Here is a 22,575-nt window from a genome sequence, read left to right as displayed (position 1 = left end):
TGACCGCTTTCGGTTCCTAAATCGTTGTCCGAAAACGAGTGACAACAGTAGGTATCAACCATTGACTGGAAAAAGCAGGTCCCAGACCATAAAAGGTCCTAAGGAAGATTCAGAATCTGAGGACAGCGCGAGCACAAATGAGACTCACTTCAAAAGCTTGGAGGGTCGCATAGACGAAGTGGCCCTAGGATAGAAAGAGCCGACTCCAAATATCGAGGATGTTGTCTCCCCTTTCACGACACGGGTTTAGAACACTCGTTACCTGATCGTTTCAGGATGCCAAGCATCCCAACATACGATGGGAAGACTGATCATGGAGACCACCTCGACACATTTTCATCATGTTTGCTTTTGCAGGTAGCAAGTCCCGAGTTAATGTGCCGAGCATTCTCTATCACCCTAGCAGTCTCAGCCAAAAGGTGGTACATGAAGCTAAGGCCAAATTCAGTAGGATCTTGGAAACAGTTGGCTCAAAAGTTCATGGAACACTTCGTCGGATCGAGTTCCAGAAAAACTCCCAAGGAAAGGTAGCTGGCAGGCTCACAATGAATCAGTAAAATACTACATCAATCGCTACTCGGAGCGAGCATTGCAAGTAGACGATCTCGACGAAGACTTTAAGCTCTTCGGGATCACCTTGGGAATCCTAAAATAGTCAAAATTTTGGTGGTCACTTCATAAAACAACTCCTCGAGACTACAACGATTTCTTGAAGAGAGCTCAAAAATACATCAATGCTGAGGAAGCAAGGTTGGCAGCCAAGAAGGTCGAGCCCCCGAAGACTCGACAAGAAGAGGAAAGGGGACAGAAGCCCGAGGATACTCGTCCCCCGAAGAAGGGCCAGTCAGGAGCTGGACCACAAAAGTCTTTTTCCAATATATCTGATAAATATCATCCTCTGAATACTTCAATAGAAGAAATATTCAGCCTTACTCAGGATCTAGAGAACTTCCCAAAGCTAAACCGAATCAAGAAAGATATCTCGAAGAGAGATAAAACAAAGTACCGTGCCTTTCACCACGTTGTTGGCCACAAGACTCCAGACTTCTTCAATTTGAAAGAACTGATCCGAATAGAGTCATTGAAGAGATTATGAGTTGTCCAGGAAGAGCACATCAAACAAAAGAAAGAAGCATATGGGGAAATCTCTTTGATCGTAGGCGGGCCACATGTGGGAGGAAACACAAGAAGTGCCCAGAAAAACTCTGTCAGATAGGCTCAAGCGGGACATCGACAAATCCTCTTCACAGTAAGACAGAGGCCGAACAAGATCATCAAGCCATGCTCAGAACCCATTACTTCATGACAGAAGATGCTCGATGGGTAATGTTCCCACAAAACAACGCTCTAGTGATCTCGGCCCTTGTCTGGAATAGGACTGTCCACGGGATCATGGTAGATAAGGAAGCGCATTCGATGTTCTTTAGCCCCTTCTAGAGGAAACCTCTACGGATTCACAAGCGACTCAATCAAGCCAAGAGGTATCATCTCGGTCCGAATAACTTTGGGAGAAAACCCAAGAACCATAACTATCAACACCAAATGGGTGGTAGTTACGGGTAAATCAGCATTCAACGTAACTATTGGGAGACCGACCCTACAAGCACCCGGAGCCATCACATCAGTAGAGTACCTAAAGATGAAGTTCCTGACCGATCAAGGAGTCGGAGAAGTGCAAGGTACCCATTTACTTGCAAGAAGTTATTACGCCGACAATCTCAAGAACAGCCAGGACAAGAATGCCCGTACGGTGATGGTGATCAACATGGATTTTGACCCACATCTCCCGAGCCAAAGAGTTATCGGTCTAGGCGAGTAGGTGGAAGTAATTTTCCCAGATCCCGAGCAACCAAAAAAGAAGCTCATAATCGGAAAATACCTCGAATCAAGTACAAAAAATAATCGGATCTCTCTTCTGTCTATAAAATTAGATATCTTTGCGTGGTCTCAGGCTGATATGTTACGAATAGATCCCGAACTAACATGTCATGAGATAAATATAGATCCCAAGAAAAAATTTATTAAACAAAAGAGAAGAGCTCTGAATACAAAGAGATACAGTGCTTTAGAAGAAAAAATACACAAGTTAATCTCAAATAGGTCGATCAGGGAAACCAAATATCTGAGTTGGGTAAAGCCTACGTCAATTTGGCATGAAATGCACTATATATCGGTGTCTCTACAGGTAAACTTTAAGGTTTCATCCTCCACGAGCAAGGAATCGAAGTAAAGCCCGAGAAGATAACAGCACTTCAGGATACGAGGCCACCTCGACGCATCAAAGAAGTCCAGAAGCTGACAGGATACATCGTTGTTGTCAATGGTGCCCACAAGAAGAGTTGTAGTCTTTATTTTGTACATTTGATGTAATAAAGTCTCACGAAGACTCTTGCTTGTAATTGCTTATTCATTTAATAAAAGTTGCAACGTTCATTCATTCTTCTTTGTCTGTTTGAAGCTTTATGATAAAACATTAGTCTTTAGTCCATAAACAAACTTAACAACTTACGAAGAGACAAATATAGATTTGCATGAACAAACTCTTGATGTCTGGTTATGGGGCATTGAGAGTTGGAGACTCTATAGTTCTTCTAGGTATCTTCCGAAGGTACTGAATTGACCAGTGCACTTCTAGAGACAAAATTGTTGGAATTGATCCAGGGTTTAAGAAAAAGTTTAACGCTTCGTTAAGCGGCGGAATTTTAAAAAATTTCTTTTTCAAGTAAAACAGTTTTTACTAACCTAGACAAAGTGCAAGCACATGTAAATAAAAACTATTACGAGCATAGAAGTTTACTAACCTTTTTAGATGCTTGAACGTTGATGAGCCTTCGGAAGGTTGATAACGTTCGTCTCCCCTCGCAGCACGTCTCTCTTCCTTTCCTCGTTAACTCGAGCAACCACGAAAGTTTCTATCACTAAATCACTCGATATAAAAGGAATTAGTGTGTGGGCACTTTTAAACACTACGACTTAAGAACGAGTCTTGAAGTCGCAGAGCTAAACACTAGGTCAAATGAGGACCTAGGTGAAAAAACAAAAAATCGAAAATAAACTAGAGAGAGAGAGAGAAGAGGGGCGGCCACAAGGTCTAGAGAGAGAGGCTCTCAATCTCTAACTTATGTGGGATGAATGAAATGAGAGGAATGAGGCTCCTATTTATAGGAGAGGTCTCACCTTCAATAAGGTAGTTTCCTCTTCTATATTGAACATCACATATTCATGAACAAATCCCTTGTTTCCCTTTTTCTTTTTGGGCGTGTAAGGCATTACTCATGCCACATGGATTTGTTTCCTCATTTATTCTCTCCCTCTTTGGCCGAAATTCTCTATGCCATGCATAGGAAATTTGTTTCCTCTTTTTCTTTTGGCAAGTATCTTGATACATTTATGCACAAAATATTCTCTCTTTCTCTTGGGTAGTGGGCGCCTAAAACATGCTAGAAAGGCCTTCCAGAAGCTTTTCCATTTGTTCATGACAACATGAAAAAGGCCCATTAAGAATTTTCAATAAAATTCTTATGAAATGAAATTAATCCACAAGGCCCAATAAGACTAATATTGGCCAAGTGATGTATGTCATCAAATGACCATGTCAAAAAATTTATTGACATTCATTTCATCCTATGTCTCAAAAGACAAAAATACCATTTTGACAATTTTCGTTCTTGTTTTGACTTAGCTTCCAGTTTAACTATTCCTATTCGATGTGATTCGTGACAGTGACCTCATGGATCCAAATGAACAAAGCTTGAGCTAAAATACTTGGACTCAAAAGTTCACAAACTTTTTCCAAGTTTAGCTTAATGTCAACTGACTCCACTAAAGAGTTGACAATGAAAATCTCTCGGTTCAAATGAATTTATTTTCTACTCAAGAATTCAACCTAATTGTAATGAGTGGATCCACAGAATATTATCAGTGTTTACCCTTCATGAATATCATCAGCTAGTCGGGATTTACAAATTTACCATTTTACCCTTCTAGTTGTTATTTCCTCAACTCCTTTGTCGCTTGTGAATAAGTTAGAAACAATGTATTGACGAGGAGCTAACAGGTCACATTGTTTCATCCAAAAGAGTCAAGACTCAATTTGGACACTGACCAGTTCATTTATTCACACTCCAAGGAACAAAGCATGAGGTGATATACATTGCATTTCAGCAATCTTTTACATGAATTCCATATCTATGAGAACTTCACAAAGTTACTCATGACATTCTCACAACTTAGTACTTCACCAATAGGCCCTGTTCGGAATCACATAGTGAGTCCGAACTCTGACTTTCTCAAATGAGAATACTAAGGTATGAAATGACATGTCTCATTTCAGGATTAAGGTAAGCACGATGCAATTCATACGTAGTGACTTCGAGACATAAGAGGTTAAATGGTTTGTTCTTATCTTGTCTCTAGAAGTGCACTGGTCAATTCAGTACCTTCGGAAGATACCTAGAAGAACTATAGAGTCTCCAACTCTCAATGCCTCAAAACCAGTCATCATAGATTCTTCTAACAATCATACTGGGGTCAATAGTCCTTTGACCCTTAGATTGCGAATATATCGTTTTAAGCAAACTACGAAGACTTTGGTCATGCAAATCTACATTTGTCTCTTTGTAAGTTGTTTAGTTTGTTTATGGACGAAAGACTAATGTTTTCTCATAAAGCTTCAAACAGACACGGAAGAATGAATGAACGTTTCAACTTTTTATTAATGAATAAGCAATTACAAGCAAGAGTCTTCATGAGACTTTATTACATCAAATGTACAATATAAAGATTACAACTCTTCTTGTGGGCACCATTGACAACAAACTCGCACTTGACTCAAAGAAGATGTGTGTAGTCCTTCATGCTTAATCCCTCTCGATGTTGGTTGAAGACCCTGTTCGCTAGGGCCTTTGTGAATGGATCTGCTAGGTTGTCCACCGTTGAGATCTTCTTCACTTCCACGTCTCCGCGCTGCACGATCTCTCGAATCAAATGGTATTTCCTTTCAATATGCTTAGAGCGCTTATGGCTTCGAGGTTCCTTTGAGTTAGCGACAGCCCCACTATTATCACAATAAAGGGTCATGGGCTCGTCGACATTTGGAACAACTTCCAAATACTTAAGGAATTTTCTAAGCCATACAGGCTCTTTGGATGCTTCACAAGCAGCCACATATTCTGCTTCCATTGTGGAGTCAACAATGCAAGATTGCTTAATACTTCTCCACACAACAGCTCCACCATTAAGGATGAACACAGATCCCGAAGTGGATTTCTTGGAATCCTTATCCGCTTGAAAATCGGAGTCGGTATATCCCATCATAGTCAGGTCAGTACCTGAGTATGTAAGCATCAAGTTCCTAGTTCTTCGAAGATACTTAAGAACATGCTTAACAGTAATCCAATGCTCGGGTCCAGCGTTGGATTGGAAACGGCTAACTACGCCAACGGCGAAACAGATGCCAGGTCTAGTGCAAAGCATTGCATACATGAGGCTTCCTACGGCAGAGGCGTAAGGAATTTTCGTCATGTCTTCAATCTCTTGTGCAGTCTTGGGAGAATGGTCCTTAGAGAGTGAGACTCCATGCCTAAAGGGTGTTAGGCCCTTCTTGGAGTCTTGCATCGAGAAGCGATCCATTACCTTATCAATATAAGATGCTTGAGATAGCGACAGGGTCCGGTTTTTCCTATCTCGAAAGATTTGGATCCCAGAATGTACGCGGCTTCTCCTAGATCCTTCATGTCGAATTGCTTTGCCAGCCAGACCTTAACCTCAGATAACTTACCCACGTCATTACCAATGAGTAGTATATCATCGACATATAGTACCAGAAACACAACTTTGCCTTCGTGTATTAACTTGTAAACACAAGGCTCATCTATTGACTGTTCAAAGCCAAAGCTCTTTACAGTTTCATCGAATCTAATATTCCATGACCTAGATGCTTGCTTTAATCCATAAATGGACTTAAGCAACTCACAAACCTTGGTCTCTTGACCTTTTTCCACGAAACCGTCTGGTTGAGCCATGTAAATGCGCTCGTCAAGATTGCCATTCAGAAAGGCTGTCTTGACATCCATTTGCCAGATCTCATAGTCGAGAGCTGCAGCTATGGATAGGAGTATGCAGATGGATTTAAGCATCGCGACTGGTGAGAAGGTTTCTTCATAGTCAATCCCTTCTTGTTGGGTATAACCCTTTGCCACAAGTCGTGCTTTGAACGTCTCGACGTTCCCATCAGGACCCCTTTTCTTCTTGTATATCCACTTACACCCTACGGGTTTAATCCAAATGTTTGATTCAGAACAAGCCATCGCTTGGCTATAGGAAACAGGGTCATCCATGTCAGAGACAGCTACGAGAGAGTCTCCATAGGACATGTACCTGTCAGGCTTTAGAGTAGCCCTCCCACTACGTCGAAGTACTACTTGACGAGATTCTGATGAGTTAGGTTGTATTTCAGTTGGGGTAAGAACAGTTCTCACAGATGAGGTAGAAGCTTCGTCACCCAACTTTTCTTTAAGCACAATTTTGCTTCTAGGTTTTGCATCTTTCATAAAGTCCTCCTCAAGGAAACGAGCATTCGTGCTAACGAAAGTCTTATCGTCCTCGGGACTATAGAAGATGAAACCCTTGGTTTCCTTTGGATATCCCACAAACAAGAACAATTCTGACCTACTAGCCAACTTGCTAGTTTTTGCCTTAGCACGTCTACAGGGCAACCCCAAGTTCGGATGTGACCCAGATTTACTTTACGGCCAGTCCATCGTTCATAAGGAGTACCAGGAACCGTTTTGGACGGAACTTGGTTCAGAATAAAAGTGGTTGTTTCGAGGGCATATCCCCAAAAGGAAAGAGGGACTGATGAGTAACTCATCATTGACCTAACCATCTCCATAAGAGTTCGGTTCCTTCTCTCTGACACTCCGTTTTTTTGAGGTGTGCCAGGTGCGGTAAGCTGAGAAGCGATTCCTTCTTCTTTAAGAAAGTCATCGAACTCTCCAGACATATACTCACCACCTCGATCAGATCGAAGTGTTTTGATCACTTTGCCAGTTTGCTTTTCCACTAAACCCCTAAAGACCTTAAATACGTTAAAGGTCTCGGATTTGTGTTTGAGCAAATAGACAAAACCATATCGCGAGTAATCATCGGTGAAGGTAACGAAGTATTCGTAACCCCCACGTGCCTGTTGGTTGAGCGGACCACATACATCAGAATGTATTAGTTCCAGCAACTCAGTGGCTCTTCGACCCTTATCGGAGAAAGGTCGCTTAGTCATTTTTCCTAGGGATGGCAATTTCGTGTTCGTATTGTAATCGTGTCGTGTTAATCGTGTTTGCATAAATAATTGTTAGAACCAAATCCGACCATTTATTAATCGTGTTTGAAGTTTAGATCCAAATCCGACCATTTATTTTTTTTTACAGATCCATAACCGTTTAAATTAAACCATTTAATAATCGTGTTAAATGGTTTATTTAATCGTGTTTTAATCGTTTTTATGAACTTAAACTTAATTCACTATTTCAAGATGATTTAAATCTTGTAGTCAGGAAAATCTAAATAACGTAAAGAGAAACTGCGTAAATTCAAGTATTCTCCCTCACTTCTGTCAAGTTAACGTCTCACTCAGAGTGAGTCACTCTTCACCACCACCACTCTATCAAGATTCAATATATTAGTATTGCTCAAACTTATACACTTTTTATACATACACAGCTTAGGTTTTTAAATCAAATATAACTAAGAGCTAGATTGACATCAAACCAATGCCACCAAGAGCCTCTAAATGAAATGACGTGAACCATCACCACCCTATCACCAAGCTTGTCGGCCAATGATACACGGTGATCATAAGAGACACGGCAATAAATATATAGCTGATTGGGATCTTTAATGAGATAGCTCAATGCTAAACCAAATATATGCTAACTTGTTTAGTAACCACAACAAACAAAACTAGCGATGAACTAAAATATGGCAAGTCTTCTTGTTAAAATAATTAAAACAACATAACCTCAGCAATCAACAACCACCTCAGAACAATCAACAATCAATAATCAACAAACGAAAATTGGTAGCTTGATATATTGAATCATAGAATCATGTCGACAATCACCCAAAGCACAAATAATTACATAACCTCGGAGTATGAAGAAAGAAAAAAAACTCTCAAGAGACAAATATTTCCTAACTGTGGGATCCACAAATTCAAAATCCCAAACAAAATCAGAATTCTTTAAGCAATAGTCTATGGTTAAAACAAAAAAAAAATTAAATCAAAACCTTTACCTTGAAGGGGGAATTCCCGACGAGCGACGAGGAAAAATTCACGCATAGAGGAATAGGCTAGCTTTGGAGAGTGATGGAGACAGAGGGAATTAGAATGAAAGAGATGGAACAAAATAAAGAGAAAACAAACATTTTTCAAAATAACATGGAACATATACAAATCAATGAAAAAAACAGTCTAGACAATTAAACAGTTAGTATTGGCGATGGCTCGGCTCATGCCACAAAGCAACGACGTTGTACGGCGTTCGAGTTCTGCAACAGAAAAAAGGGGAGTGATGTACCTACCTGGAGTGAATGTTGCAAGAGTAGTTGAGGAGGTGAGGAGTGGTGTCCGTGCGGCCGCTGAAGCTTGGCAGGGACATGTTGATGGACGGTCCCAACCACTTCCACGTGTCACCTCTTGTGAGGTTGAGATCGAAGGACGAGTCATGTGGAGTAACTCGAACAGCATTACTCATTCCCGAACTCCTCCTTCGACCCGCCGTGCTCTGTTCACATCACACTCATCAAACCTCCTTTGGACTGAACAGAATCGGAATGTATGTGCTTGCCATGGAATGGAATAGAGTTATTACCTTCGAAGAAGATGAGAAGGTGGCTGGGGAGTCCGACTTCGTGTCGGCCGTGTTTGCAAGCTTCGTCGCTGTTCACAAACACCTTTGTAGCCCATCTACACACCCACACACTCTTCGCAATCAACTCTCAAATTTGTTTGATGCCATGTAAATTAAAATAATGAGTGTACTAACGTGTGTTGTGATTTAAAAAGAAAAGAAAAGAAGGTATTAGTGGAAGTATTTGGAAGACGGAATCGTTGGAATAAGAAGACATATGTGCAGTACTTACGCGCAAGACGTTGGAGGGTTCCACACGAGGCCAGCGATCACCACAATGACTCCGAGAGGAGAGGCGGTGAGGTAAGAGACAGACCAATCATGGAAAATGTAGGGATCGCCAGCGAAAGCAACGGTGGAGAGCGAGGTCAGGAAAGCAAGAACGAAGCTTAAGAAGAAGCGACCGTGTGATGATGATGAGTGCATTTGAAGAGGAAAGAAAGCAGAAGCCCTTAGTTTGTTAGACTACTAGAGTGGGTTTTGACGATAAGGGGGAGAGAGAGAGAGAGAGAGAACCTTGCTTGTTGCTTCAATGTTGTGGCGTTGATGTTTTATATTTTTAGCAATAAAAATGGAAACGAAAACAATATAGGGAATTTAGGTGAATCTAAAATATTTGGAGGGAAATTAAGAAAAAGGGAAGAAAAAAAAAGCCGGAAAGTAAGAAAAATGGAACAAAAAAATAGAGGGAAAGTAAGAAAAAAATAGAGGGAAATTGAATACCCTATTTTGGTGTATTTAATTTAAATAAGTTGAGTATGATATATTTAATTTAAATAATATGGTTTATGACCCTTTAAGTTAACGGCAGATTAAACTTAAATTTTATGGAGAATATGGAGGGAATGTTATGGAGGGATATCAAATCTAAATATTAGTCTATAATAAGTCATTTTACTATAATTGAAATCAAATAAAATTGAATAGGATACAAATAAAATTGAATACCATACGTTATTATGAGACTATAGTTATTGTGATAGTCGAATTGAAATTGTGATTGTTCGATATGAATTGAATTAAATTGAAATCAAATAATATTGCATATGATACGTTATTATGAGACTATAGTTATTGTGATTGTGAGTTGAATTGAATTGAAATAAAATAAATTGAATATGATACGTTATTGTGAGATGATAGTTATTGTGATTGTGAATTGAATTGAATTAAAATCAAATAAAATTGAATATGGTATGTTATTATGATATGATAGTTATTGTGATTGTTAATTGTCAATTGTGATTGTTCGATATGAATGGAATTGAAGTAAAACAAAATTTGAATATGATACGTGATTATGAGACTTTATTGTGACTGTCAATTTTAAATTGTAATTTTTCAATATGAATTGAATTGAATTGAAATAAAACAAAACTGAATATAATACGTTATTATGAGATGATAGTTATTGAATTGAATTAAAACCAAATAAAATTGAATATGATACGTTATTATGAGATAATAGTTATTGTGATTGTGAATTGAATTGAATTAAAATAATAAAAAAATTGAATATGATACGTTATAATGAGATGATAGTTATTGAATTAAAATTGAAATAAAATAAAAATTGAATTTAATACGTTATTATGATACTATAGTAATTGTGATTATTCGATATGAATTGTGATTCTTATTGCTCCGGTTAAGTCAATTGGTATACTATTGACTATATGTTATCTTACGTGAATTGATATTCATACGAATATACTTTATTTTATTACATCATATTTTCTAATATCAATTTTATGTTTATAATTATAATTTTATATTTATAGTTATAAATTTATAATTTTACATATATAATATTAATCGTGTTTAAATGGATCGTAATCGTGCTATTATTCGTAATCGTGTTAATTGGGTCATATTCGTGCGGGTCGTAATCGTGTTTCGTGTCGACCATTTAATAATCGTGTTAATCGGCTTTTTATCGTGTTACCGTAATCGTGTCGTTTTAAACCATTATTTAATCGTGTTAGCGTGTTCGATCCAATTAAGAACCGATCCATTTATTGAGATCCAAATCCGCTTTAAATCGTGTCGTAACCGTTTCGTGTTTCGTGTCCGGACCTAATTGCCACCCCTAATTTTTCCTTCTATGCATGATTCACAAGTAGGTAGTGAACCTATTGCAGAGGCTTAGAGTGGACCGTCCCTCACAAGTCTCTTAATCATATCTAGACTGATATGACCAAGTCTTAAGTGCCATAGGTATGTTGATTTTGTTAGATCGGAAGATTCAAAAAGTTTGATCCTCTTTGGCTCCCTAATTAGATCGTTATCTATTTCGGTGTCTAAAAACAGAAGGTTGAGTGGGATAGATGTAGAAAAGAGCATTCTTCATACATGCATCAGTGACAAAAGAATTATCAGGAAACGAAATACGAATTCCATTCTTAATGAACTTTAAACAATAATCTTGCTCATGAAGACGAGCAACGGATATTAAGTTCTTCCCAACGGTAGGAACAAAATAAACATTATTCAAGTTTAAAGTGCGATCTTCAAAAGACAGCGTCACGGATCCCACAGCCTTCGCAGACACCAGGCTCCGATCACCCCATTTGAGACAGAACTCGTCTTCCTCTAAGCTTTTGGTTTTCTTAAAACCATTCAAGGAACAACAAATATGGTTAGCAGCAGCGGAGTCAAGAATCAACTACTAAGCATGCTTCGGTAACTAGTATAATACTATGTTCCTTTGTTTTGAGATAGGCAAGACAGTTCTTTTTATCGGCCTTGTGAGGTCTCTTCTTAGTTCCAGAGGCATAGGCTTTTTGCTCTGTAGCATGTGCCTCTCCTTGATTCCTCTTTCTCTTAGTGAGACCTACAGCAGTGTGAAGTTCCTTCATAAGCTTGGTAACGGTGTACTCTAGCTTGTTCATGGAGTAGTTCATCTTGGAGGTATCAAGAGATGCGGGGAGAGTTTCTAAGATCATATCTATGATATTCTTCCCATCAATCTCAGATCCTAGGATTTCCATTTTATTCAGAAAACTAATGATCAGTATCATAAAGTCTCCAACATGAGTCCTAGCCTGCATATGATAGTTCATAAACTGTCGGACTGTTTTTGCCTTGCTTGAAGCCTTTGCCCTCCAAACATCTCAAGGAGATTGTTGAGCATGTCGGCGGCAGTCTCAATGTCACGATGTTGTTGTTGCAACACATTGTTCATTGATGCTAAGATATAGTACCTCACAATCTCATCGGAGCAGAGCCAGGCCGCCAAGGCGTCTTTGTCCTCTAGAGTTGAATCATCATTCATCAGAGGAGGACACGGGGTGGTGATGTCACGCCCCGGGAAAATATGAGGCGTGATTAAAGAATATAAAATAAACTAATAAACTTTACAAAACTAACCCACGGTGCATACTCAGTTATTTACTTTACAAGTCCAAAGATAAAAGGAAGAAAACGAAAAATAAAACCAACCTTCGACACTTGATAGTCTATCCAGCGAAAACCTTCAAACTCTCGACCACACTTAATCCCGAGGTCTTTCTAACCCTTCTTCTCACTTCCTGATTACAAGAAAAATTTGAAGAAATAGGGATGAGCCTGAGGCTCAGTAGGTGTTATAGTAATGGTTTGATTTTTTAAAAGATTTTCGAAAATAATACTTACTGTATAATAATAATATTCTTGTCACGTGTAAATCACCATACACGTACAAGTATACCTTGCAGAAATGTAAATTGCAGAAATGTAAATGACAGAAATTTAAATTGTGTCTCTAGATACTTCTAAACGTGTACTATCTCCTGAGCCACCTGCCAACTTAACTCGTGACAGTCCTCTGATCAGAGCAAGGTGCACTCTCCGCACCGTAAACATGTGTGTGAAACCGGCTTGTCCAGGATATACGAAACTTTTCCTTTCGTACATACGGGATATATGAATAATATTGAAAATATTCTCAACTTCATTATCGGATATACCGAATTGAAGTTCCGCCACATTTTCTAAAAAACGGTTATGGGTTACGTGGCACGTTCACAAACATTTTCATTTCGAAAATAATATATACTTGAAGCCAAACCATAAAATCAGGAAATAAGGGTTATAATAACCTACCTCGAGAGTAAGCGTCTATGTCGCTCTTCCACGAGACGTTCGCTCGTCCTGTGAACCTGAACGTTCACCAAAACCGAGAATCCAGACGTTCACTTATTTCGTGAACCCTCTAAACAACTTTCACTCTTGAGTCCTATCACAGTAAATCAAACCGATCCTGAATCAGAATCCTATGAGTAATTCACGATACTCAAACTCAAACGTACGATTTAAAAATCGTAAGATCCAAAGGCGTATCCACTATAAAGAATCCAAGTTCTCAGAACAAAACTTCAAACGATACGAGAAAGTGTAAACTCGAAAGAGAAACTACGATAATTCTCAAAACCGAGAAATAACTCTAATAAGCGAGCTTGTGCTTCCTTGAATAAAACTAATTTCATTTATCCAAAATGAGATTAGAAAATAAGTCCAACAAAATAAAGATCGTTTCTTTTCTTTTCCGAATCTCAAGGAAAACATAGTCAAATTTCTTATCGCGACGCTGAGTAACCGAGATACCAAACGTTAACTCAAGTCGAGTCTTACTTTCTAAAAAAACCATTAAACGAGCTTTCACGAAATTAATAAGCTCATTTACAATAATACATTTTTTTTCTTCCTTTTTTATTTACATTCGAACTCGCATAAAAAAACGTCTTAACGTGCTAACTCGGAACCGATCTATACAAAATAACTTAAACGTCGCGATTTACAAGATAATAAAATAAATAATCCGCTAATCCTAAACGAATACTCCGCGAGTCTCCGAGCTAAACCAAAACATCGTTATTCACCCGACGTTCCCTCGGTCCTACCCGGCCTCGCCTCGTCGACGCTCGTGCGGCAGCTCCGTCATATCTCGGACCGCGTCCTCGTCGTCCCGAACCGCCGCTGTGGGCTCTGCGTAGCCCGTCCTAATCGAGTCTAGACCCTCGATAAAAAAACTCACAATCAAAAGCCAAACGATTCATCAAACCGAAATTCCTATACAAACCTGAAACTCAACTCAGATAAACAATAATCCATAACATTCATTCTCATTCTCGAATCATTAACTACCCCAAATCAGAATATCAGATCAACATCACACGGCCAAAACTCACGGCCAAACCACGTCACGTCCAAAAATCCAAAAACAAACCATCTTAAACATAATTTCGAGCACAATCTCAAACCAAGGATCATCAAACCTCGTTCAAAACAAAAACCCCCAAAATCCGAATTTCAGCAAAAGATGGAGAAGAATTTCAAAATTACCTTAAATTATTGTTATCTTGTTGCAGCTCCTTCTTCTCCAAAAATCCCACCAAAACCGAGAAAAGAAAAAAACCCCAATTGATAGTTGAAGCCAAACCCTAGAAATCAAAAATTCCCGATTTGATTTCATGAATCCAAAACAAATTCGAACCAAGAAAGAGATGGATTCGAGATATTTCCATTACCTCGAGATAAATACTAACCTCCGGCGAGAATCTCTTTCTCTCGGCTGACCGACGACGCGCGCAACCCCGGAGGAGACAACCTGCCAAGCCTTCGCCGGCCTCTTCTTCCTCGGCGTGACTCCGACCGCCTCGGCCTCGCTTACTCGCCTGTCGCTCGTTCTCTCTCTCGCTCACGCTCTTCCTCTCCCTCGGTCTTTCTCTCTTTCCTTTGTTCTCTGCGTTTTTTTTTATTTTGTTTTGCTTCTTTGTCTCAAGCGGCTAGGAAGAAAGAAGAAGAGTATAGAAGAATCGATTAGGATAAGGTTGAAGTTATTTTCCGGAAATTGCTAATAAATCCCTCCTTATTTCCATTTATTTTATTAACCCCGAACCCAAGATTCATTTTCAAACAACTCCACAAAACATGACAACCACGTCCTTGTCACAAAATTTTGTGACTAAAACCGTAACCGAACGAACATTTAATTAAATGATTTCAAACCGAGAATTTTCTCATCCATTCTCGATTAACTCAAATATATTCAAGGTTTCTCGGAAATAATTCTCATCCTTGAGAATCTATTTTCTTAAATTAAATTCCGGAATATCTCCTCGGAAAATAATTTATTATACGAAACGAACTCGATAAATCCTTTATTTTATTCCGAGATTTCTCCATACCTTGATATATTTAAAATTAATTCGATAAAATTATCATCCCAAACCCAAAAATATTGGAAATACTTCTTAGAAAATTAATTTACATAATTTTCTCGTCCTTTGATTACCTTAATTTACAACATTAATCTTAAATTTCAAGTCGCTACAGTTCTCCCCTCCTTAGAGAAATTTCGTCCCGAAATTTAAGATCTAACTGGCGCATGGAATAAGTACAGATATTTTTCCATCATATCACTTTCCAGTTCCCAGGTCGCTTCTTCGCTTCCGTGATGTGTCCGCAAAACTTTCACCAATGGACTCTCACGGTTACGAAGACTTTTTATTTTCCTATCAACAACTTGGGTTGGCACTTCATCGTAAGTGAAATCCTCTTGAATTGGTACATCTTCAAGTTGCATGACAGTTGTAGGATCGGGTTCACTCTTCCGAAGCATTGACACGTTGAAAACATCATGCACAAATGCTAACTCCGGAGGTAGAGCAAGTCGATAAGCCACAAGACCTACTCGTGCAGTAATCTGAAAAGGTCCTACATATCGAGGAGACAATTTCCCTTTCTTTCCAAAATGGGAAATACCTTTACGTGGAGTACTTTCAAAAGTACGTAGTCTCCTACCTCAAATTCGAGTGGCCTTCGTCTCTTATCAGCATAGCTCTTCTGTTGACTCTGAGTTGTCTTAAATCGCTGCTGAATGATCGCGATCTTCTCATTAGTTTCTTCAATAATCGTAGCTCCTTTCTGAACACGATCTTCTGGTTCAATCCAGCACACAGGAGATCTACACGGTCTTCCATACAGAGCTTCAAATGGGGCCATGCATATGCTGGACTGAAAACTGTTGTTGTATGCAAACTCAGCAAACGAGAGATTTTCTTACCATTTGTTACCAAAATCCAAAGCACACGCTCTCAACATGTCTTCCAGGATTTGAATAACTCTTTCAGATTGCCCATCTGTCTGAGGATGAAAAGCAGTACTAAAATTCAATATAATTCCCATGGCTTCCTGGAAACTTCTCCAATAATGAGCCGTGAATCACGTGTCACGATCTGAAGTAATGCTCAGAGGAATACCGTGATATTTCACCACGTTTTCTAGATATACTTCAGCTAGTTTCCTCTTGGAATATGTTACCTTGATGGGAGTGAAATGCGTAGACTTTGTGAGTCGATCTACGATTACCCAAATCGTATCAAAACCTTCTTGTGACTTCGGTAGGTTTGTGAGAAAATCCATGGTTATCTCTTCCCATTTCCATTCCGGTATGGGCAACAGGTGTAACATTCCTCCTGGCTTCTGTCACTCAGCTTTCACTTTGAGACGATTCTGACAACTCCTGACATAGTCGAGGACATCTCTTTTCATATTGCGCCACCATAATTGTTTCTTTATATTATGATACATCTTATTGGCTCCACAGTGAATGGCATAATGAGACTTATATGTTTCTACCATAATCACTTTCCTGATCTCGTTTACTCGTGGAAATGTTAAGCGATTCTTGAAATACAAGCTTCCATCCCCTCGAGCATTCCAATGCTCTAGCGTCTCACCATTCAGATTGTAAATCACCGCTGAATCACGATTCTCAAAGAGTTTGAGATTGTAATCCCCAATTACCATCTCTCTCTCTTCCAATCCAGCAATGCTAACGATGCTAAAACACCTGCACCTTTCCTACTCAGTGCATCAGCTACAACGTTAGCTTTGCCAGAATGATACTTGAGAGTAAAATCGTAATCTTCCATGTACTCAATCCATCGTCGTTGTCTCAGGTTCAGATCTCGCTGAGTGAAGAGATATTTCAAACTCTTATTGTCAGAAAAGATTTGAAATCTTACCCCGTGAAGATAGCATCTCCATATCTTCAACGCAAAGATTATGGCTACTAACTCCAGATCATGAGTTGGGTAGTTCTTCTCGTGAGGCTTTAATTGACGAGAAGCATAAAATACTACGCGTCCATTTTGCATCAGAACGCACCCCAAACCTTATGTAAACCAAAAATCACATTCCTTCTTAGCATATAATTGATGTTCCCGAAGAGTCTGTAAAATGATTCTAAGATGCTGCTCATGCTCTTGCGCATCCTTCGAGTAAATCAAAATGTCATCAATGAAAACAATGACGAACTGATCCAAGAATGGTCGAAAAACCCGATTCATCATGTCCATAAAAGCTGCAGGAGCGTTCGTTAATCCAAAAGGCATTACCAGGAACTCAAAATGACCATAACGAGTCCTGAAAGCTGTCTTGGGAATATCCTCTTCATGAACTTTCAGCTGGTGATATCCGGATCTCAGATCTATCTTGGAAAAGAATCGAGATCCACCCAATTGATCAAACAACTCGTCAACCCTTGAAAAGGTATCGAGGATAAGATTAATACATAACTCTATCTCCCGATCAGGCGGCAGACTAGTTAACTCTTCTGGAAAACGTTGGCAAATTCATCCACAACAGAAATAACTAATCATGTATTAGCATCTTCTACGTCGACTTCTGATACCAAAAGAAGTGCATAACATGAAAACTTTCTTCGTCCTCCAACGTAGGACTTCATAGTATAAGTCTGCATCCTATTACCTTGGCATCCCTGATAAGGAACTATCTCCCTAGATTCCATACGTAGCTTAACTCTTTGCCAATGGAAATCTAGCTGAACTCTATACGTTGACAACCAATCTATGTCAGAACATTACCTTTCACGTACATAGGTTGTCGACGTATTTTACCAATTCAGCCAACATTTCTAGGCCATATCCTAGAAGACTTTCCATATCCAGCTCATCCTACGCTTGGCTATCTTTAGACAAAAACCTCCAAATCATCCTCAAACCTTATGCACTTCATGTGCTTGGTTTCGATAGAGAAAGTGCAAAACGCACCCAGTCGTAGCCTTGTCTCTTATTGAGACGCTATCATCTTCCTTTATCAAGGTCCACCAACTTTCATCCAGAAAGCATTGTTCGTAGAACTATCCCTTTATTTGTTCTCACGTCATGAGTATCGTACGTTTTCGTGAGCAGTCCTAACGTTAAAGTAGCACGAGCTTCGTGCTTAGTTACCATGAACTCTACGTAATACTCTAGTGGAGTTCTGACTATATCCAACTGCATTACGATATTCTGAACCCAAAAACCTGCAACTTGCAGAACCATATATACTTAAATGCGTGAATATAGAAGTCCTAGAACTTTCAAAGATATCGACTTCTAAACGTACTAACACGTGCTTTATTCCGAACACGTGTTGTCACTTCCTGAAAAATGATTCATTACTTGGCCATACTCAAGAGGCTCAAGTGGATAACAAGGATCCTTGTAACAAAGGAACATTCAAAGGACTCGCATCTGGCGACCTTCTAAAACGACTATCGATGGACTATAAGTGTAAAGTAAACCGAGTGTGCATTCCCTAGAGACTCTTAACCTAGAGCTCTGATACCACCCTGTCACGCCCCGGGAAAAGATGAGGCGTGATTAAAGAATATAAAATAAACTAATAAACTTTACAAAACTAACCCATGGTGCATACTCAGTTATTTACTTTACAAGTCCAAAGATAAAAGGAAGAAAACGAAAAATAAAGCCAACCTTCGACACTTGATAGTCTATCCAGCGAAAACCTTCAAACTCTCGAGCACACTTAATCCCGAGGTCTTTCTAACCCTTCTTCTTCTCACTTCCTGATTACAAGAAAAATTTGAAGAAATAGGGATGAGCCTGAGGCTCAGTAGGTGCTATAGTAATGGTTTGATTTTTTAAAAGATTTTCGAAAATAATACTTACTGTATAATAATAATATTCTTGTCACGTGTAAATCACCATACACGTACAAGTATACCTTGCAGAAATGTAAATTGCAGAAATGTAAATGACAGAAATTTAAATTGTGTCTCTAGATACTTCTAAACGTGTACTATCTCCTGAGCCGCCTGCCAACTTAACCCGTGGCAGTCCTCTGATCAGAGCAAGGTGCACTCTCCGTACCGTAAACATGTGTGTGAAACCGGCTTGTCCAGGATATACGAAACTTTTCCTTTCGTAAATATGGGATATATGAATAATATTGAAAATATTCTCAACTTCATTATCGGATATACCGAATTGAAGTTCCGCCACATTTTCTAAAAACGGTTCTGGGTTACGTGGCACGTTCACAAACATTTTCATTTCGAAAATAATATATACTTGAAGCCAAACCATAAAATCATGAAATAAGGGTTATAATAACCTACCTCGAGAGTAAGCGTCTATGTCGCTCTTCCACATTTTCATTTTGCTCGTCCTGTGAACCTGAACGTTCACCAAAATCGAGAATCCAGACGTTCACTTATTTCGTGAACCCTCTAAACAACTTTCACTCTTGAGTCCTATCACAGTAAATCAAACCGATCCTGAATCAGAATCCTATGAGTAATTCACGATACTCAAACTCAAACGTACGATTTAAAAATCGTAAAATCCAAAGGCATATCCACTATAAGGAATCCAAGTTCTCAGAACAAACCTTCAAACGATACGAGAAAGTGTAAACTCGAAAGAGAAACTACGATAATTCTCAAAACCGAGAAATAACTCTAATAAGCGAGCTTGTGCTTCCTTGAATAAAACTAATTTCATTTATCCAAAATGAGATTAGAAAATAACTCCAACAAAATAAAGATCGTTTCTTTTCTTTTCCGAATCTCAAGGAAAACATAGTCAAATTTCTTATCGCGACGCTGAGTAACCGAGATACCAAATGTTAACTCAAGTCGAGTCTTACTTTCTAAAAAAAACTTTAAACGAGCTTTCACGAAATTAATAAGCTCATTTACAATAATACATTTTTTTTCTTCCTTTTTTATTTACATTCGAACTCGCATAAAAAAACGTCTTAACGTGCTAACTCGGAACCGATCTATACAAAATAACTTAAACGTCGCGATTTACAAGATAATAAAATAAATAATCCGCTACTCCTAAACGAATACTCCGCGAGTCTCCGAGTTAAACCAAAACGTCGTTATTCACCCGACGTTCCCTCGGTCCTACCCAGCCTCGCCTCGTTGACGCTCGTGCGGCAGCTCCGTCATATCTCGGGCCGCGTCCTCGTCATCCCGAACCGCCGCTGTGGGCTCTGCGTAGCCCGTCCAAATCGAGTCTAGACCCTCGATCACAAAACTCACAATCAAAAGCCAAATGATTCATCAAACCAAAATTCCTATACAAACCTAAAACTCAACTCAGATAAACAATAATCCATAACATTCATTCTCATTCTCGAATCATTAACTGCCCCAAATCAGAATATCAGATCAACATCACACGGCCAAAACTCACGGCCAAACCACGTCACGTCCAAAAATCCAAAAACAAAGGGTGCGTTTGGTTATCAACTCAAAAACTGTTTTTGAGTTTTCAAGAAGTGAAAATAAGAAACAAAACTGGAAAATGTGTTTGGTAAGGTGTTTTCGGAAAAAAATTTCAAAAAATTTTGAAGTTGTTTTGGAAAAAAGTAAAGAAAACTGAAAACAAATAAAAGGTGTTTTTGAAAAAAAAAATTCTTCTCTTCTCTCATCTTTCTCCTCATCTTCTCTTTTCATTATTTCAAAAACAAAAATGAAAACTATACCAAACACTGTTTTCAGTTTTTTCACTTTCTCAAAAACAAAAATGAAAACTTTACCAAACAGCTTTTTGAAAACAACTACAAAACAGTTTTTCAGTACAACTAAAAAAATTAGAAAACAAAAAACAGTTTGAGTTAACTACCAAACACAACCAAACCATCTTAAACATAATTTCGAGCACAATCTCAAACCAAGAGTCATCAAACCTCGTTCAAAACAAAAACCCCCAAAATCCGAATTTCAGCAAAAGATGGAGAAGAATTTCAAAATTACCTTAAATTATTGTTATCTTGTTGCAGCTCCTTCTTCTCCAAAAATCCCACCAAAACCGAGAAAAGAAAAAAACCCCAATTGATAGTTGAAGCCAAACCCTAGAAATCAAAAATTCCCGATTTGATTTCATGAATCCAAAACGAATTCGATCCAAGAAAGAGATGGATTCGAGATATTTCCATTACCTCGAGATAAATACTAACCTTCGGTGAGAATCTCTTTCTCTCGGCTGACCCACGACGCGCGCAATCCCGGAGGAGACAACCTGCCAAGCCTTCGCCGGCCTCTTCTTCCTCGGCGTGACTCCGACCGCCTCGGCCTCGCTTACTCGCCCGTCGCTCGTTCTCTCTCTCGCTCATGCTCTTCCTCTCCCTCGGTCTTTTTCTCTTTCCTTTGTTCTCTGCGTTTTTTTTTTCTTTTATTTTGCTTCTTTGTCTCAAGCGGCTAGGAAGAAAGAAGAAGAGTATAGAAGAATCGATTAGGATAAGGTTGAAGTTATTTTCCAGAAATTGCTAATAAATCCCTCCTTATTTCCATTTATTTTCATTAACCCCGAACCCAAGATTCATTTTCAAACAACTCCACAAAACATGACAACCACGTCCTTGTCACAAAATTTTGTGACTAAAACCGTAACCGAACGAACATTTAATTAAATGATTTCAAACCGAGAATTTTCTCGTCCATTCTCGATTAACTCAAATATATTCAAGGTTTCTCGGAAATAATTCTCATCCTTGAGAATCTATTTTCTTAAATTAAATTCCGGAATATCTCCTCGGAAAATAATTTATTATACGAAACGAACTCAATAAATCCTTTATTTTATTCCGAGATTTCTCCATATCTTGATATATTTAAAATTAATTCGATAAAATTATCATCCCATATCCAAAAATATTGGAAATACTTCTTAGAAAATTAATTTACATAATTTTCTCGTCCTTTGATAACCTTAATTTACAACATTAATCTTAAATTTCAAGTCGCTACTGGTGAGTACCCATTTGTGCTTGTTAACGGTAACTATTATGTCGAGGTTATGTTTCGAATCTACGTAGTTTTGTTTTCGAGTTTGTTCGAGGAAAGGATGATCGAGAGATGGTTGAGAGACATGTTGCTTATATAAGTTGAAACAAGTTTATGATTAGTCTTTGGTTTAGGATTTAAGTTTTATTTAAGACTTTTATAAAATCCAAAGGTGTTATAAACCAAACGATAATTTACTCCCTCAAGAGAAGGCCGCAAAAAATCTCCATTTATAAGTAAATGACACATCATTAATGCTTAGCCAATATGTCAATACATCAATTTTGACTAGGCACCTTTTAAATTGGTTTGATCACTCACATCCTTTCGCAGAGCCTCAAGGGAGGATTACTATGGATTGAGCCTAAGTGTGCAACCAACCACTTAGTCCAAAATATTGACTTTGAAAAACAATCCCCCAAGGGGAGGCCTTGTCATCATCGTCTCACTCTCGGATGTAGCTCATTGAGAAATGATCGAAGCAAAAACGCCTTGGAGTACTCCCATTTAAGAGAGGGTCGCAATAGCGGCTCTTAGTCCCACGTTAATTGCTTCTTTCATTAGTGTTGGGTATCGTGGGTT

General features: G+C 38.7%; 1 protein-coding gene, 1 long non-coding RNA gene and 1 pseudogene across 3 annotated transcripts; all 3 read right to left on the bottom strand.

The window, feature by feature from the left end:
- Positions 1 to 8,379: 8,379 nt before the first annotated feature.
- Positions 8,380 to 9,414, bottom strand: LOC149393616 (protein NEOXANTHIN-DEFICIENT 1 pseudogene; annotated as a pseudogene).
- A 3,985-nt stretch (positions 9,415 to 13,399) lies between these two features.
- Positions 13,400 to 14,655, bottom strand: LOC149393615 (uncharacterized). 2 transcript variants are annotated; one of them, XR_016299822.1, is made up of 3 exons: positions 14,414 to 14,655; positions 14,229 to 14,326; positions 13,400 to 13,965 (listed from the first exon to the last, which is right to left on the bottom strand). It is a non-coding gene; the product is annotated as an uncharacterized LOC149393615 (long non-coding RNA). The 2 variants fall into 2 exon arrangements; XR_016299823.1 differs by having other exon boundaries at positions 14,432 to 14,655.
- Positions 14,656 to 15,255: 600 nt separating this feature from the next.
- LOC149393614 (uncharacterized) lies at positions 15,256 to 21,323 on the bottom strand. The gene is made up of 10 exons (XM_089618092.1): positions 21,168 to 21,323; positions 20,965 to 21,062; positions 20,114 to 20,242; positions 17,208 to 17,432; positions 17,065 to 17,164; positions 16,741 to 16,861; positions 16,536 to 16,648; positions 15,952 to 16,031; positions 15,690 to 15,909; positions 15,256 to 15,591 (listed from the first exon to the last, which is right to left on the bottom strand). The coding sequence occupies exons 1-10, from the start codon at positions 21,321 to 21,323 to the stop codon at positions 15,256 to 15,258; spliced, it is 1,578 nt and encodes a 525-aa protein (XP_089474218.1).
- Between the last annotated feature and the right edge of the window lie 1,252 nt (positions 21,324 to 22,575).

Source organism: Urtica dioica, chromosome 6 (assembly GCF_054948205.1).
Source record: "Urtica dioica subsp. dioica isolate 48M chromosome 6, U.dioica_male_clone48M_v1_H2, whole genome shotgun sequence".
In the NCBI taxonomy this organism is placed as follows: Eukaryota; Viridiplantae; Streptophyta; class Magnoliopsida; order Rosales; family Urticaceae; genus Urtica; species Urtica dioica.
This window is presented reverse-complemented; position numbering and strand designations above follow the sequence as displayed.